Source organism: Mastacembelus armatus, chromosome 4 (assembly GCF_900324485.2).
Source record: "Mastacembelus armatus chromosome 4, fMasArm1.2, whole genome shotgun sequence".
Taxonomy (NCBI): Eukaryota; Metazoa; Chordata; class Actinopteri; order Synbranchiformes; family Mastacembelidae; genus Mastacembelus; species Mastacembelus armatus.
This window is the reverse complement of record NC_046636.1, coordinates 20,613,909-20,631,003: the sequence shown is the minus strand read 5'-3', so window position 1 is coordinate 20,631,003 and position 17,095 is coordinate 20,613,909. Positions and strand designations below refer to the sequence as shown.

The 17,095-nt window shown below is 41.0% G+C and overlaps 1 protein-coding gene across 1 annotated transcript; it reads right to left on the bottom strand.

The window, feature by feature from the left end:
• Positions 1–11,129: 11,129 nt before the first annotated feature.
• On the bottom strand, positions 11,130–16,637 carry spata18 (spermatogenesis associated 18). The gene is made up of 12 exons (XM_026305187.1): positions 16,373–16,637; positions 14,513–14,618; positions 14,296–14,411; positions 13,996–14,114; positions 13,672–13,767; positions 13,452–13,586; positions 13,093–13,324; positions 12,808–12,966; positions 12,534–12,709; positions 12,135–12,258; positions 11,944–12,018; positions 11,130–11,669 (listed from the first exon to the last, which is right to left on the bottom strand). The coding sequence occupies exons 1-12, from the start codon at positions 16,457–16,459 to the stop codon at positions 11,613–11,615; spliced, it is 1,482 nt and encodes a 493-aa protein (XP_026160972.1). The 5' UTR covers positions 16,460–16,637; the 3' UTR covers positions 11,130–11,612.
• Positions 16,638–17,095: the final 458 nt, after the last annotated feature.

Genomic DNA, 17,095 nt, shown 5'->3' with positions numbered 1-17,095 from the left:
ACTGAGCGCTACACCTGTTTCTCCCCTCTCCCACATTTGGTCCTCAACTGGTATATCTTCCAGCTTTGCTCCTTCCTTGTACTCCAGGACCAACATGAGGCTCCCTCTGCTGCTTCCCCCAACCTGTGGATGGCTGTTTTCCTCTCCCTCCCAGCTATTCCAAAAGTGTGTTTTCCACACTGACTGTGCCGGGAAACCTCTGCAGCCTACTTCAGTGGGGAAAAGCCATGTCTGCCACCCTTTGTCCCTGCATTTTTGGACCAGGTCATGGTGTTTAGTAATTTCCTCCCCAGGTCCACCCTCATCTCCCATGATTGGGCTGTCTGCAAGAGGCCTTAGCTGGTTTTCTTGGGGGCCTGTGGTTTTTTTTCCCCCTGCACATTTACCAACATCTATTGGATAGATTTGTTTGTAAAAAAAAAAATGTACAGGTATTCATGGTCCCCAGAAGGTGTCTCCCAATTTTGAAATCACCTTAGTCTTGCTTGTAGCTCCATTATGAGATTGACCTTTGGCTGTGGTTTGCATTAGAATTTGGTACACACATTTAGCTAGCATTTAGTTCAAGCTACTGCTGTGCTGTGGTACACTCCTATAGTGAGGAAATGGACATTTCTTTAATATACATTCCCATAATCTGTGAGAGCATCCTGACTTTTACAAAAAAAAAAAAAAAGGTTGCTCTCTGAAGAACTGAGGAGAGAAAACATTAACAAAAAGACCTGTACAGCATTCACACTTCAGGACACAGCATTAGACAAGCTTTTTGTTTTAGTGTTCACCAAAAATTAGACAACATGTCTGTCTTCACAGCTGTCAGCTTTGTGTCCTCTCAGTCACCCTGAAACCTCAGCTAATTCCCCAGGAGGAGAAAAATACTTTGGCTGCCAGGCGTCAGACACTGTTCCTTATTCTGTGTTGATACTTCAGCTCTGCCTGCTCTCACTCTGACACAAAGGAAACTCAGGAGCAATTACTTGGCGTCATAAATCTTACACAGACTTGATGCAATTTTATGTAGCTCACAAATTCTCAATGATGATGATGATGGTGGCCTACTTCAGTATTAGGTAATAATAACTGAAAACATTTTTCCTCTCAAAAACTCGCTAAAGCTTATTTTGTATGTCTAGTTCACCTGACCTGCACAGGAATCTGTCTAAAGTACAGAGTCTTTTGTGTTCTAGGCGTTGACCACCATGTCACCTGTGTATACTGGTGAAGGATGGTGACTGCCATCATACAGTCTGTCCTCTGCACTTCAGTCACTGTCTGGTTTAGATCAGCCACCAAACTAGACAAGAACAGACTGCAATGGACAATCCAGTCTGCAGAGAGGATCATCTGGGCGGATCTTCCCTCCATCTAAGACCTGTACCACCACTCCATGGTCAGGAAACGAAAAGGAGGATCTCTGCAGACCCCTCACACACTGGACACCAACTGTTCAGACTCCTCCCCTCTGGTAGGTACTACAGAGCACTGTATGCTAAAACCACCCAGCCAGAGTCACATTCCTTGTTTGTGTGCACAGATGTGGCCAGTGAAGCTGGTTCTGTTCTGGTATTGTGTTACTGTTTGCTACAGCCTTTTATGGGGCATAAATCAAAATATAAAGTACAGTGTTTTTTAGAACACGGGGACCTGGTGTTCTTCTAGCTTGTGTTTCAACAGAAGACTAATTTTCTCAGCATGGTGTCTGAGTGGTTAGCCCTGTTGCCTCACAGCAAGAAGGGCCTGGGTTTGCCCCCCACAGCCCAAAAACATGTATGTCAGGTTGATTGGTGACTCTATAATTGCCCATAGGAGTGAGTGTGAGTGTGTGAGGTTGTTTGTCTCTATGTTGTCTCTATGTGGCCCTGTGATGGACTGGTGACCTGTCCAGGGTGTACCCCTGCCTTTCACCCAAAGAGAGCTGGGATAGGCTCCAGCAGATCCCTGTGACCCTGGTTAGGAATAAGTGGGTATAGGTAATGGATGGCTATAGAAAACATTAACATTTATTTTCCAATCAGCATCAAAAACAAATCCCAGAAAGATTATCCACAGCAGCTCTGTCAGTGTTACTTTCCATAGCTGTCAGTCAAAATGACTACATGGCTGTTTTTTAATGGGGAATCATCATCAGTATCTTCTTTAATTTCTGCCATGCACAGGTAAAAAAAGGAGATACTAATGAGAAGAACAAGTAGCGGGCACAGCAAGTATAAAAATTAAGCCTCTCAATAGACTGACCAGAGTTGGTGATTACTAACACCACCAATGATGACAGTGTAAGCTTCTGGCTGCCACATATCCGCAGCGTCAGGTCCTGACTTTCCTGGACTCACAGGTGGCGTCTCGGCTTTCTGTGTGTGGGGGGTAACCTCTGTGGCTTCACAGCTTCCTCCATGTCAGTCAACAGTTCAGTAAACAGTGAATCTCAGCAAAAGCAGAGGAAACATCACAGTCCCGTTATGAACACCTCAGTGTTTTCTTTAACAGATGATGGAGATGAAACTCCTCCTTTGTTTCAACAATATTCTAGTTTATTTTCACTGAAAATGTTCTTAATAATTGTGGTTATCAAATCCAAGAGAGAGAGAGAGGACAGGCCCATGTTGATAGGCGTTTTTATCATCATCACACAAGTGCTATATTACACATTTGTAATATTAATGTGAAGTATTGGAGCTATATTTGCCAAAAAATCCAAAAGGACCCTAAATAAATAAAAATACACACTCTTTATGTAATTTTAAAGTGAATCAGTATGGTTTTCAAGAATCCAGTGCCTCGCCTATTCTTCTCACTGCGTTTGAAGTGCATCATCATTTCTACTTGCTGAGAGCTTCAAAGGAAAACCTTGAATCATAAATTATTTGAATTACCCCTAATCATAATAATCATCTGAGTCATTAAGTCACCCACATCATCAACACTCATGACTACATGTTGATTAGTACGAAGCCTGCTGCATGTTAGTTTAACCTGTGACTCACAAAGAGCAGTTTATGAACAAAGCTAAAAATATAAAAAGTTGGAAAAAATTATCCAAAATGAGGTGAAAAGTTTGAAATGAAATCCTAAAATTAGACCTTATCATACTGGTGCACATTGATAGTAGGCCTGCTGTACATTTTTGTCTGACTTAGCACACTGACCTGGGTAAGTAGGCTGCAGTACATATATAACAGCAATAATGGAAAACATGTTGGAAAAGTTTTTTCTCCTTTTGTGGTCTGAATTAGCATCCTAAGCAAACATAAAGACACCTGTGGTTAGAATATGGACTGTGTTATACACAGGGTTTCCTATGTGCACTGTAACAGGGGTCAAACGGTTGTTCAGTTCAGTCTGAGGTAAAGGGGTGAATGAGGGTGTGTGTCTGTTCCGGTAATTTGTTGTAAGTTTTAGAAATGAAACCACAGCGATAAAGCAGCAAGTGGTCCCAGATATGATACTGACCCCTTATTATGTTTTTATGAAAAGATCTCGGGCGCTTCTGGGAAACGATACATCTCCCACAGAGAGACGTGCACAACAATAAACTCACACCTAGGTACAAACACACCTAGTGACACAGAAGAAAATGACAGTTTGCTGGTTATTTCACCTCGCCACATTTTAGGAGACCTTCAGTTTATTCCTAGAAATTAAGAAAATGTGACAGAAATACAAGGAACTCTTCTTTAGCAATAATTAGACTATTTGTAAGATACACTAGTATATTTTGTTTTGTTTTCTTACAAGGGCTTTTCTGGAAAACATTGAGTCAGTGTACTTGTTACTCCTGTTCAGTTATTAAAAACCTAGCAGTGGACATGTGTCCAAATTAGATATGTTGTTAGATAGTTTAAATTTATGAATTAATCTTGGCTTTATCTTGATTTGATATGGTCTTGTTTGGCTCTTTATGTATGGCATTGAGGCTAGCCTGAGGAATTTCACACCTTGCTCTAATTTTTAATAAATCTGATCAGTTAAGTAAACAAAAACAAAACAAACCCCCCCCCCAAAAAAAAAACAGCATTTTCCGACCACATCCATTAACTGAGATTACACTGTCCACACTTATTTGTGCTCCAGGTCCCAGGAAAAAAAGTGCCACTCCAAAACCATGTAACAGAATCTTAAGTCCTTAGTCATTTCTATTTTGGTTAGTCTGAAAAACAGGACCAAAATAAACCCACTGTTTCTTCCTAATTATGTTAGCAGAGGTCTAAAAACAGACATTTGTAAATTCTTCTGCAAAGTCTCCAGAGACAGAAGTAACTTTCAGTTAGTTCCTCTGAACCCTTATCTGCTGGTGTCTATTTTGTATGTGCCTTTTTTGTGTACACAGTTCCTCAAAGGACATTGAGTGGCATTACTACTGAGCTTTAACACACCAATACGCCAATAGCAAGCTGAGAGACTCACAATAATACACTCAGGCCTTAGTTTCTGACTTAAATCCCCATCAAGCTTTAATGCGAAGTAGTTATTTAAAATACTACTTTTCTCACAGTTCAAGTATTGGACTGTCTTCATTTACCCCTAACTGGAATATTTACATAATGCATGTCAAATGCCTTCTATACCCACATGTAGTCATCAGTCATCTTAGTTTTAGGCAACAATTGTTTCTGTTGTTCTTTGGTCTAGTTTTCTAACCAACCCCTCACTGTCTGTGTGTTTGTGTATGTGTCTGAGCAGTGGACTGGGATTTGACTGGTCTTCTTTTCTCTGTGACCCCAAAAACAAGCTGGTGACATTCAGAGTGTGTGTTGACTTGGGGAAGCAGAAGATGTTACACAATGTGTCAAACACAAATATCTTTGTATAGAAGCAGCTCTTCCTCAGCATCCCCATTAGTTTATTATTATTTGTATGTCCACAGCCAAGGTTTGTCAGACATTATAGGATGTTTCTGGTACTTCATTTGATTTCAAAATGCTTAACATGCATTATTGTTTAGACTTTAGCCTTATTTTTATTGCTTAGTCAGTCTCAGCTTGGTAGAGTGCCAGGAAGCTCTGTTCTTCTAGCAGCCCACAGTCTAACATCAGACAAACACGTCAATAAACAAACTCAGAATTGCAAAAGTCATTGACGTAAATAAAAAAAGACCTGCTTGGATATTATGGTGGACTCTGTTCCATTGTATAGTACACTGTGCTGTTCATAGCATATCAAGCAATGCAGCCATTTCTGTTCATGATTTGTCTATAAATGTTAATCATTCAGAGGGTGTCCCCAGGATTCAAGTCTGGGACCACTACTTTTTACTATTTATACTGACAATCTTGGTCTTATGTTTTATATAGTATGACTTTGGGGATGCCTTTGTTAATTGCAAATAATTTAAAAGTTGCTCAAATTATTGTGGTTAACAAATTCTAAGAAATAGATTGACCAGCCAGCTCTGACTGTCTTTCAAAATGCAGGGATAGAATGAACCTTCTTGTTATAATGAATTATAATAATAATAACTTTTTAATAATGATTATTCTATGTATAAAATACTGCCATGTGGGTGCACAGATATCTGTAGAGTCCATTCAAGATACCTAAAAAAAATCTGCCAACACGTACATTACACAACATGTAGACACATACTAACACACACATTCACATATTGTTTTCCACTTCAAGTCAACAAACTAGCCCACAGAGTAGATTATATTTGTAACAAAGCAAATAGTGTTTGTTTCCTGTCATACTGAAATTTTCTCTTACTTCGATTCCAGTTGATCAGTACACAGGAAATAACTGTGCCATTAAGGCCTTGTCTTCCATCTAATATCATCCTATTGTCTTCATTACACACAGGATGAGTAGACTTCCTACAAGCATTTCTGACCACATTATCTTCCTTAAGACATTTCCTATTACTTTTTCCACACCACCAAATCAGCTTTGGCCCTTAGTCAGAGACTGCTGATGATGAGAGTCATGACCTGTGACCATGTCCTTTATTTTGGTCAGGAGGAGCTGATATACTGCTTACCTCCACACATACTCTTTCTCTCTGTGTGTCCTTGTTTTTAATGTAGAATTTGACATGTTTGTCTTTCAGACCCTTCTTGAGGAGTGATTGTTGGATGGGAGGGATGGGCATGTGGTAGGTAAGAAGACATTGTTACTAATACTGACTTAACTCACTGAAGTGAATTGTAGTGTTGATCTGCCATCTAGTGGTGAAGTTACAGCACTGTTAAATACACTGAACTGTATTAGACTGCATGATCATCTCTGACAGTGCTGGGCTTAAAAGGTCCAATCCAAACCTATCACATTTTCATATTTGGCCATCCATAATTTTTACAAACAAATACAATTCAACAACACAGTTCTCTCTTACTAAGATGTTATTGTAGTGTCCTACTTGTTCTCTAAGCATTTGTCTTTTTTCTATTATTTGAAAATCAGTGCACAAAAAAAACAACAGTAATAAAAAAAAAAAAAACATTTAAAAGCAGGGCCAGACACACCCAAATACATGTTAGTATGTTCAGCCATTGTAAGTGAAGCTGTAAAGACTCCGGAGGTCAAACCACAGCCACAAGAACGTTTCCATATATTCAATAGCTGTACTAGTTCTCTGAGGTTGTTGTTATTGCAGCTCTCAGAGCCACCAGATCTTTTTCTCAGTCAGTCTTTCTTCTTTTTCCCTCCCTCTAATGTTGAGGGTGGGGGTGTCGAGCACAGAGGCTAGTTGGACGTGTGATTGGCGCCAGTTTGGATTGCCTGTTTTCCGTGAGAGTATTAAATCTAAGCTAAGTGTAACAAGTCCCAGTAGAGCAGTAACCTTTGAAACTCACACCTGCATCTACGGGCGTCTAATCTGCCAGTGCTACAGTTTAATGTAAATGGATGGCTGTTATTCACATGAATCGCATCACATCATCTAGATGTGTTTTATATGGAGCATTCCAGCATTGAAGCAGGGCTCGCTTTGTAAGGACAAGAAGCAGGTTAAGTTCGCCATACTGCACCTCCTGACAAAAGCAAAACATGTAATTACAGTTTGACATCTCTACTTAGCTGCTGTGAGATTTTCCATCTAAAATGTAAATAGATTTCTCTTTGCCAAACCACTGAGTTGATCTCCTCCATCCTCTAGAGAGAGAAAAGGTCATGACAGCCTCTGAGAATTTAATGAAGTGTTAAAAAAGCAGCTCTGTGGAAAACCATGAACCAAGTCACCTCACTCCAGGCCCTGCTTTTGTGTCGCGGCTCTTTCAAGATCATGAAAGGCAGGGCACATGGTTACCACGCCAGGTCTGGACACAGCCTAAGAAACCACCTGTGCTGATTTCATGAGAAAAACACCATTGGAGCCGATCTGAATGTTTTTCTGCACTTCAACTGTAAATCTCCTGTGCGATGTTAGGAAATCACAAGTTCGCAAAACAGACATCACATTTTGTGAGAAACTGATTATTTTGAAAAAGAGTGTATATTCATTGGACTCCCATTCTTGGCTTGTGAGAGCCCAGATGTGCAATGCATGACACGGCAGGAAGAGGAAACAGTCTGGACAAATGTTCGCAATGGGAAAACGAGAGTCCAATTTCGAAGTCGTTTTTCACTATTTGATATGATAGTTGTCATAGAGAAAGGAAGGAAGTATTTATCCGAGGTACCTCTGGCAGACGATTTGGTCACTTGATGTCTGATCTCACTGGAGCTGAGGAGAGGAGCAGCCCCGCCTGTTTGCTCCTCGACATCCTCAACATGAGTCCATGCCTGCAGCAAACCCATGACTATGACCTCATATACTTCATTAGTGCCAAGTAAATCACCCTTGGGAACACCCACAGCTTAGAATTGAAATAAGAAGGGTGGGGTTGGGTTGTCCATGTAGTGCACAATTATTCACACACATTTATACACACATGTATAAAGCTACAGTCATGAGTGTTCTGTTTTTGTTTTTTTTTCTCTACCTCTGCGTTGTCCCTCCTGTCATAAATCGTGAGGTCCTCCTGTGCAAAACCTGTATCCTTCTCCATTCCAGATGCGTATAACCGTCTCTCTGGGCCACAGACACTACTGGATTACAGAGGCCTTGTCGACCTGCAGTGGCTCATTGACTCTTCAGTTGAAGGTTGACTCGATCAGAGAAATAACTGGTAGCAAGTATTCATATTTTGTAGTTTGGTAGCATTCCCCATCTTTTTTTTTCTGCACTGATTTCTTTTATTCCTTTTCCCATTTGTCTATTTTAATATCACCTTTGATTTACATCCTGCAGCCTGGTCACCCATAACCATGTCATCATGTACTTTGATATACAGCTACATTAATATTCCTCCCTCCGGTCTGGCTGTGGAATCAGGGCGGGTACTCATCATCGCTGAAACTCCAAAAACTCAACTCTTGCCAGTACTGAGCACATTAAGAGCCAGAGGAAACATCACACAGTCCAACAGTGCTGAATCAGGCCTCTGCCACCAAACTGGAAACTTAAGCAGCCTTTGCAGGTCTGATTCATTTCAGGGTAAGCTCCAAATACTGCTGTCTCTTTAGTTTGCTACTAGGCGATGGCTAAATCTACATGTATGTTTTGAGGCTTACTGTTCTCTCTCTGAAAGCATTGTCGTCTGTACTGCAGAAACAGTAGAACAGTTTGTGATCTTCTCTCTCATCTCCATGGATCCACAGTCTGGGGTCAGTCTGTCCATAACCACAGTTAACCACGGCACACCTGAGTAAACAAGACCCCCCCCCCTCCATGCTTACAGAAGGAGAACTGATCTGAAACACAGTCTACAGGCGTTCTTCTGGTTATATTATGGTAGCAAGACCTGGCCTGTCTCCCAAGAGCCAGGACCTCTCTGAACCACTGCAGATCAGACAAGACACTCATTGTGTGGGAATGTGATGAGGAGGCATAGTGGAAGTTTCCATGACATAGGTTTCACCATATTCAGCCCATTTTTTTCAATACTGTCTCTAGGTCTCTCTGGACCACCAATGCAAGAGTTAACACAGGATACATTTGAATTTGAATGGCTGCCTCTAAAGAAATAAAGTTAGTGTGGATTCATGTTTACACTGGAACATCACTTAAACCATGACACCTATTATATATTCCCCTTTTAGGGGTCAAACTGTAAGCTGATTTTATGTAAGCCAGCCTTAGCATTCCAAATATTTTATTGTAGACACAAAATCGCACTACAGTACAAGGAGGTTTCTATGGCTGATGCACAGTTAGAAATGCACCAAATAATCTTTAATAATCATCAGTACATAAATACTGTTCAGCTGAGTGTAATCACGATGTTACTAAAATGAATTGATAAAAGGCTAATATAAACAGTAGGCTTAAATGTATCTACAGCTGCGAGCGAAACCTTTAAAACTCTTCTATATCATCTAGAGGAATCAGAGGATATGGAGGCCTGTCAGAATTCAGTTTCTGCTCTACACAACAAATGTCTGATTTCAGATATGGTTTGAAGAGACAACAGTATAATTGTTTTCATGGTGAGGCAGGCTGGTGCAGGACTGGGCAAACCCTGGAGATAACAAGACCTAATTAGATTTCTGAGGATACTAAAGCAATTTATGAAGGCACCATGACTGGGCTGTTGCTGCTGGGAGGCCCTCAAAGACTTCACTGAAATGCAAATGTTCTCTCATACTCGCACAAACGAATGATGCAGAGTGACAGATTTGGCAATGTTCATTTTTTTTAAAAGTCTTTTACTTGGAAATATTTTAGGCTTGAAGCAGTTCTTTGTTTTGGCTTGTTGTGTGTGTGTGTGTGTGTGTGTGTGTGTGTGTGTCTTGTTTTATTGTTGATGTTTACTGTAAAGCATGTGGTCTGAACCAAATGTTTGACATAAATCCACCTTAAGTTCTACAACCATTGTGGCTTTTGTACCTCCTGGGCTTAGTTTGGGGCAGCACAGTGGATGAGTGGTTAGCACTGTTGCCTCACAGCAAGAAGGGCCCAGGTTTGCAACCTGTCAGGGACCTTTCTTTGTGGAGTTTGCATGTTCTCGTGCTTGCGTGGGTTTTCTCTGGGTACTCTGGTTTCCTCTCACAGTCCAAAAACATGTAGGTTAGGTTGATTGGTGATACCCCTGCTTTTCACCCAAAGAGAGCTGGGATAGGCTCCAGCAGATCCCTGTGACCTTGGTTAAGAATAAGCAGGTATGGATAATGGATGGATGGATGGGTTCAGTTAGTTGATGGAATAGTATTGCCATCTATTGTTAAAAGGGGGTAGTAAAACTGCAAATGGAAACTAGGGGAATTATGGAGATCATTGTGGAAAAGTAACTACAGTGGAATCCATCCATCCATTATCTATACTCGCTTATTCCTTAACCAGGGTCACAAGGATCTGCTGGAGCCTATCCCAGCTCTCTTTGGGTGAAAGGCAGGGGTACACCCTGGACAGGTCACCAGTCCATCCAGGGCCACATAGAGACAACAACCTCACACACTCACACTCACTCCTGTGTGTAATTTAGAGTCAACGATCAACCTGACATACATGTTTTTGGACTGTGGGAGGAAACAGGAGTACCTGGAGAAAACCCACGCAAGCACAAGGAGAACATGCAGGACTTGCGAACCCAGGACCTTCTTGCTGTGAGGCAACAGTGCTAACCGCTCAGGCACCGTGCTGCCCACAGTGGAATGCTTGACAGCAACATACAAATACAAGCAATGTTCAGTAATTACAAAAAAGCTTGCTGCAAATGTGTCCCTGGATGCAAATTCTAATTGATGTAATTGCACGACCCACCCTGAATATGGATCCTATATTTTACTGTATAAAAAACACCATAGTCAGTAAAATACATATTCAACACAAAAATGAAAATAGCTTAGAGTTGGAAAGAATATGTTTGTCTTTTATTCTTTCAAAGGACAATCATTGAAGGCACAGTCTAAGAATATATTTATCACACAACACAAATCAATAACAATAAAAACAAATGCTATTAAGACTAAAAATTAGGTACAGAAGCATTGGATATGATAATGTAAGTGGTGATAAACAGGACATATCTGGCATATGCAAAACAGGAGAAATTGTTTTTAAAAAGTCATACATACAGTTTTCAAACTATAAATCAGCAGTAAAAAACTCAACAACCACTAACAATAGAAAACACAATGACCAATATAAATCACTCAAGTATTACAGATGATATTAGCGCCGCTCATTAGCACCATACTGTATGTCCTACAGCACACCTTAACAGATATGTTGAAAAGTAAAGAGAAAGCTGCATGTTGAATATGGGTCCTAAAGTTAGAAAGTGCTACTGTGTGGTTTTTTTTCCCCTGAAAAATGTACTTTTACTTTGTGATCATCACTAAAATACTGTTAGTATTTATCAAAACTATAATCACAGAGTCAATTTAGTAAACTAAAACTGTTCAGTTAGCTGCATACCTCTTTGTTCTCTCTATAATGTGCTGACTTATAGTTACTGTCTCATAAAACTGCCATCTGACATTGTAAACTCTGAACAGACTTTGGTTGGTCCAGCATATCGACTTTTATTGCATTGTTTGGTGGACACATACAGGAGTGTAAACCCAAAGATGAAATCAGAATTGGAAATGCCACAACTGTATTTCAGTGACGTAAAGAACAAGTGTAGATTGCATAGAGGTCACAGGTGGCTCGCTGTGAGGCGTTCAGGAGACAGGCTTCTGTTGCTGTTAAATGCCTAAAAAAAAAGAAAAAAAAAAAAAGATGGTTGTGTTTATATTTACAAGTGTGGAGTAGCTTCAACAAATCCAGTTTAATAAAGCTGAGGTTTTAAAGTACATACCCTTAGGACCACCGATGTGCGTGCATGTTATTACGTGGAAAGAGAATTTGAGTATCTGAGCAGTTTTAGGGCCAGAAAAAATGTTCTGCAAATGCTTTTGTGATTAAACCCCTAAAGTGGTGCCTAGTTTTCTGTGTTTGTTACCCTCTCAGATATCTTAGAGACTTACGAGACTGCGGGTTGGACTGAGCGAACGAGAGCGCACAGGGCTGACACTTCTGCTCCTGCTTCGGCTTCTACTCCACTGCAAGAACAGAAACGTTGTCAATGCGCACACGAGCCTTTCCATGCACGCCCATTAAGCTGCAGAGCAACGTTTGAATGAACTATGATATCTTTGAAGTGTTATAAAGTCACTACCAGAGCGCCTCTTCTGGTCACGGCCTCGCCCTTCACTATTACAACATTTCCTTCCATCAAGGCTGGCCACACGTGGTACATCACCAGAGGAGCAGTGAACTCCGAGTCATAGCTACGACGATACCTACCAGAGAGAGAGAGAGAGAGAGAGAGAGAGAGAGAGAGGGGGAAGACATTAAAAAGAGCTGTGGATGCGTGAATGTTATGTGTGTGGTGAGGGTGACATCTAGTGGCTGAAACATAAAATAACCTAACCTAACAGTTAACTGCATTCAAACCAAATCACAGTTCACTCTCTGAAAGCTTTCATTATGCCCAAACTGCTCTAAAAGAAAAAACAAACAAATGCTAGGTGGCTCTGAATCAGGGTTTAGACACAGTATTGTATGAAGGACTGACTTGCTGTCATTGTAAAGTTCTCCATCACTGGCAAAGGCCAAGTCAAGTGGGGGGTCCAGAGTCTGCATGGCAAAGGACACCCTGCATGCCTCTTTGATCAAAGAGTTGATGAGGACAAAGTCTACTTCTGGTGGGAAAGAGATCCGTGGGTTCACATTCATGGCATTGATCACATCCTGGGGAGATAACGTACGCAGTCACACCGCCTTCCATCATACATAAGTCCATGTGCTCATAACTCTTGCAGAGGATAAATCAGAGAAAAATGACATACATTGACACTGGCCTGTACATCGTAGAGGTCCAAATTTCTGACGATGTAGTCCACAGCTGCATCCTCTAGACTTTCTGGTCCAAAGTGGGATGGGGACAAGGTCTTTCTCACGCGCAACTTGAACTGACGGTAAGCCAGTTTTGCAGTCCTAAAGGACTCCTAAGTAATGAAAACAAAAAATGCACAGCAGACACTGTAAAGTAAATAATTCCTTACACCAGCCTACCGAATACAACCCTCAACAAAATTTCATTTCAGGCGGCTCTAAAATAATTGCAGTCCTACCACGACAGCAATGAATATGATTTTCTGGACCATCTCCAAATCAGCAATGTAACGCCGAAGCATCGTTTGGGCCTCCAGGCGCTCCACAGCATACAGGTCACTAAAGCGAGATATGAGGCGGGCTTGGCGGGAGGAGTTAGTGAGCTGGGCTCTGGTGGGTGACTCACTCCTGATGGGGCTGGAAGAACGGCTCAGCCTGGGCAAAGGGCTCGGAGAACGACTTCTCACCAGCCTGAGAGGTGGGATAAGCGTAGATGGAGGTACACATGAAAACTACATCATCATTTCAAGCCATGGTTCTGCGTAGTGTTGTCAGTGTGCGTGTATATTGCATGGCTGCAGTGTGTGAATGTGAGCACCTCTCCCTTAGCATGGCTTTCTCCGCACTGAGGTAGGACACTTCATCCTTCAGTAAATGAATCTGACGCTCATAATCATCAATATCCTCCAGCTTCCTCTTATAAATCTCCACCTCCTCGTGTGCAGATCGCAAACTGAAAGACACATTTTACATCAACGTACATACACTGTATCGTAAAATGAATAGATGTTTGCCATTTTTTTTACCATATCACTTACTCTGCTTTTAATTGTAATATTTCATCTTCTGTGGCCAACAGAGTGGTTGCTGATTTGCTCTTTGTCTGATCCAGTTCCTTCTGAGCATCAGCCAATCTGTTAAGAAAAGGGAAGTTTCCAAGTATCCTACATGTATTTCAGCACATATAAGTCAGATTTGAAAGAGATAGGAGATAAACAAGATAGGAAATAATGCAACCAACCTTTAAATTGACATAATCTACATAATCTATGCAGGTTGAGCCCAAGCCAGCTGCACCATTGTTCTTCATGTAAGGTTTTGTGCATTTATTAAGACATACTAACTTATGTCTATTGACTCACTCTGCTTTGACGGAGTCCATCTGCAGTCGAGTGGAGCACAGCTGAGTCTCCAGCTTCTGCATGTCATTTTCATGGGAGATAGAGAGCTCCCTGATCCTCCTGTCCTTTTCAGCTGAATCCTGACAACAAATAATATACAGTAACTACAACACCAGAATGCCCCAATAGAAGAAATATGGAATTGTTTAAATATTTGCACATATTTTTTTTCTTTTTTCAAGTAGTTACACTAATGTTATTTTAAAGAATATATCAATTGGACATTCTGTTATTAAGTCTACAGTCTAAACAGATAATCACCTGGATGAGCTGTAGACTGGTGTCATCAGTGACCGATGGCCTTGCCATTGAGAAACAGGTTCCAAGCCATGGCAGCAGACGTGTTTTTAGAGTGTCCACTCCTGCATAGTGTCCGCCTAATTAATGAGGAAATATGTTCAAAACAGTATATGTGGAATAGTTCATTAGTGATAATAAACTGGTTAAGTAGGTACCAGATTTCAAATGTAAATCATACCTTCAGCTGCTGCAAGGTTAAGAATGGCAAACAACTGGCCTTGGATCTTGGCAGTGAGTTCAATCAGCTCACAGCATCTATTCAGATTCTGGTCACAGGAAAGCACCTACAGTATGTGGGTACATATTACATAAAATGGACTGTGAAAAAAGCCAACTTTATTACAAACAGTATCATAGAATGTTTACATGAAAAACTAGAAAGCTGTTAAGATTCGGCACACTTCCTGCCCCCAGCTTTTATTTTGGTGTACTTCCGCTCTTGTTTTGGTTTCCAGTTTTCCGTGCACTTTACATAATTGAGCCAGCTCCGCCTACTCCCACCTGTTTGCTAGCAGTGCTGTCAAGCTACTCTGCATTTTAGGCAAGCAGCAAACTGTTGGTTTGTTGTTGTACATGAACTTATGTATGATGCTTTCCGGGTTGTGTTGTCTCTTAATTATCACATGCTTCCAGTGTTTACTCTTGTGGACTCCGGGCCTGTCTGGACCGCAGGACTCACCTTTAATCGGCCGTAATGTTCTTGCCCATTTCTGGTTAGTGCCTGTCTCAACGTTTCCTGTTTGTCCTGTTGTGCATGAGTTCTGTAGTTGCTCCCTGGGTTTGTTTATGTTCATGTAGCCTATATTCAGTATTTAGCTCCTGTTTGCCAGCCACAGAGTTCAGTACTAGACTACACTAATAGTGGTAATTCAGGGCGGAGCCAGTTATCTTTCCCTTGCTATTGTCTTTACCTGAGCCAGTCGTATTATTTGCGTTGTCAGATTACCTTATTGTACTAGCTTATATCAAAGCTCAGTGGTTCTGTTTGTTGCCTTAGCCGTTCCAGTTACCTGTTTTTTATACTGCCTGTTTTGTTCCCGTCATCCCCGTGTCTTTGTTACAAACCAGTATAGTGACTCTTACAAATTTCCTTGTTTACTTTGTGCCTGCATCGCCCTGACAGGATGTTAATCCAGTTATCGTTCAAATCCTGTTTACTTTTCAACTTAACCTCCTTGTCTGTGACAACGTGACCAAAGCATTTGAAGCTGGAAATGAAGGCAGGCTCTCTTCTTCTATGCTCTAAGCTACACTGTTTGTCATATGACTATTTATATAAGATATGTTGTTACACCTATGTTGTTATACCTTAGTTGTTTTCGATTGTTTAAAAGGTTTTTTTTTTACCAAAATAGTTTTGTTTTCTTTAATCGGACCTTTATTAATGGGATATATATCAGATACCTGAATTAATAAAGTTTGGAATAAACAGGCGACACAACAACACATACAAATTGTGTCGTGGTATGTGTTGTGTCGTGGTATGCCATAAATAAATAAATAAATTTAGGCCATAAATAAATTCAATTATTAACCTCTGATTAATAACTTAACCGATAAACCAATCATCCAGGTCCCTGTGCAATGCACGGTGCAGGAATTTCTACCGGAAGTAATGGGACTTGAACCATCCGAACAGTCGAGTAAGCGATCTTTGGCGTTGTCCAACCGTAGCCATGGCGACTGGCGTGCATAGCAACCAAACTCTGCCACCGGGAAATCAATGTAGGCTAATCTGAAAAAGTGCATTCCTGTGCGGCATTATTTTAATGATGCGCAACCCATCATTAAAATAATACTTGTCATAAATACGACTCAACTTTACGAGTGACAGTGAAAAAAAATAAACACCTGTTGACAGTGATAAACAAACGATGCATCATGTCTAGAGGATGAGCAGCTTTCATGTTGTCTGCAAACGCTTAAAAATGTAGAGTTCAATTCAACGTTATACACAAATTTAATCAGACAGTCATTGTGTGACAGCTGAAGTGGACCGGTCAGATTTAGGTCGGTCATTACTTATTGATAAACTTACATGGTAGTCGTGGTGCCAGATCTCGAGTTTGTCCTGCAAGACGCTAAAGGATGAGGTATTGGTCAGTCTCCTTAAGGTGTCGGCCATGTCCGTCTACGATAACCAGTCCTCGGAGGTCTGAAGGGCTCCAGGAGGGAAACAAAAGCCGGGGGGTTTAGTTCTGTTAGGGCTGTAAAGATTCCTGTCCTGGCAGCGTCCTCCTCCTACGACACAGCTGCCAAGCACCGCCTCAGCTGTGGTAACCAAGTGAGGAGACGAGCGACAACCAAACCACGCAGCGTTTTAATAAATAAATCGGGACGGATAAACTACGAGCACCACTTGGTCTCAGTCCTCTGCAGGTCCTGTAAAATTGTCTTGCTTTCAGGTGACACCAGAGTGAACCCTGTGGGTCAACGACAGATATGCTGTGCTGGATCCAATCCGATTATAATAGAATAAGCTAAATACCAAATGCAGTTATGGTCAGATGATTACAAAACTTTAAACCACGTTAAAGCATTTAATATAACAAGGAAATAACTAAATAAATGACGTATCATTTTTCATTCATCTGCTGCGGTCTGCTTGGGAATTTTAAGGCTTTTCAGCTTTTGCTGTTAATAACAGAAAGTTTTGCTTCTTGTTGGATTATTTATTGATGTATTTTATACAGTAGCCTGCTCTGCAGGGCTGGTAAATACTCAGATTGTCTTGTTAAGCAACACTCGTTAACAATAAGTG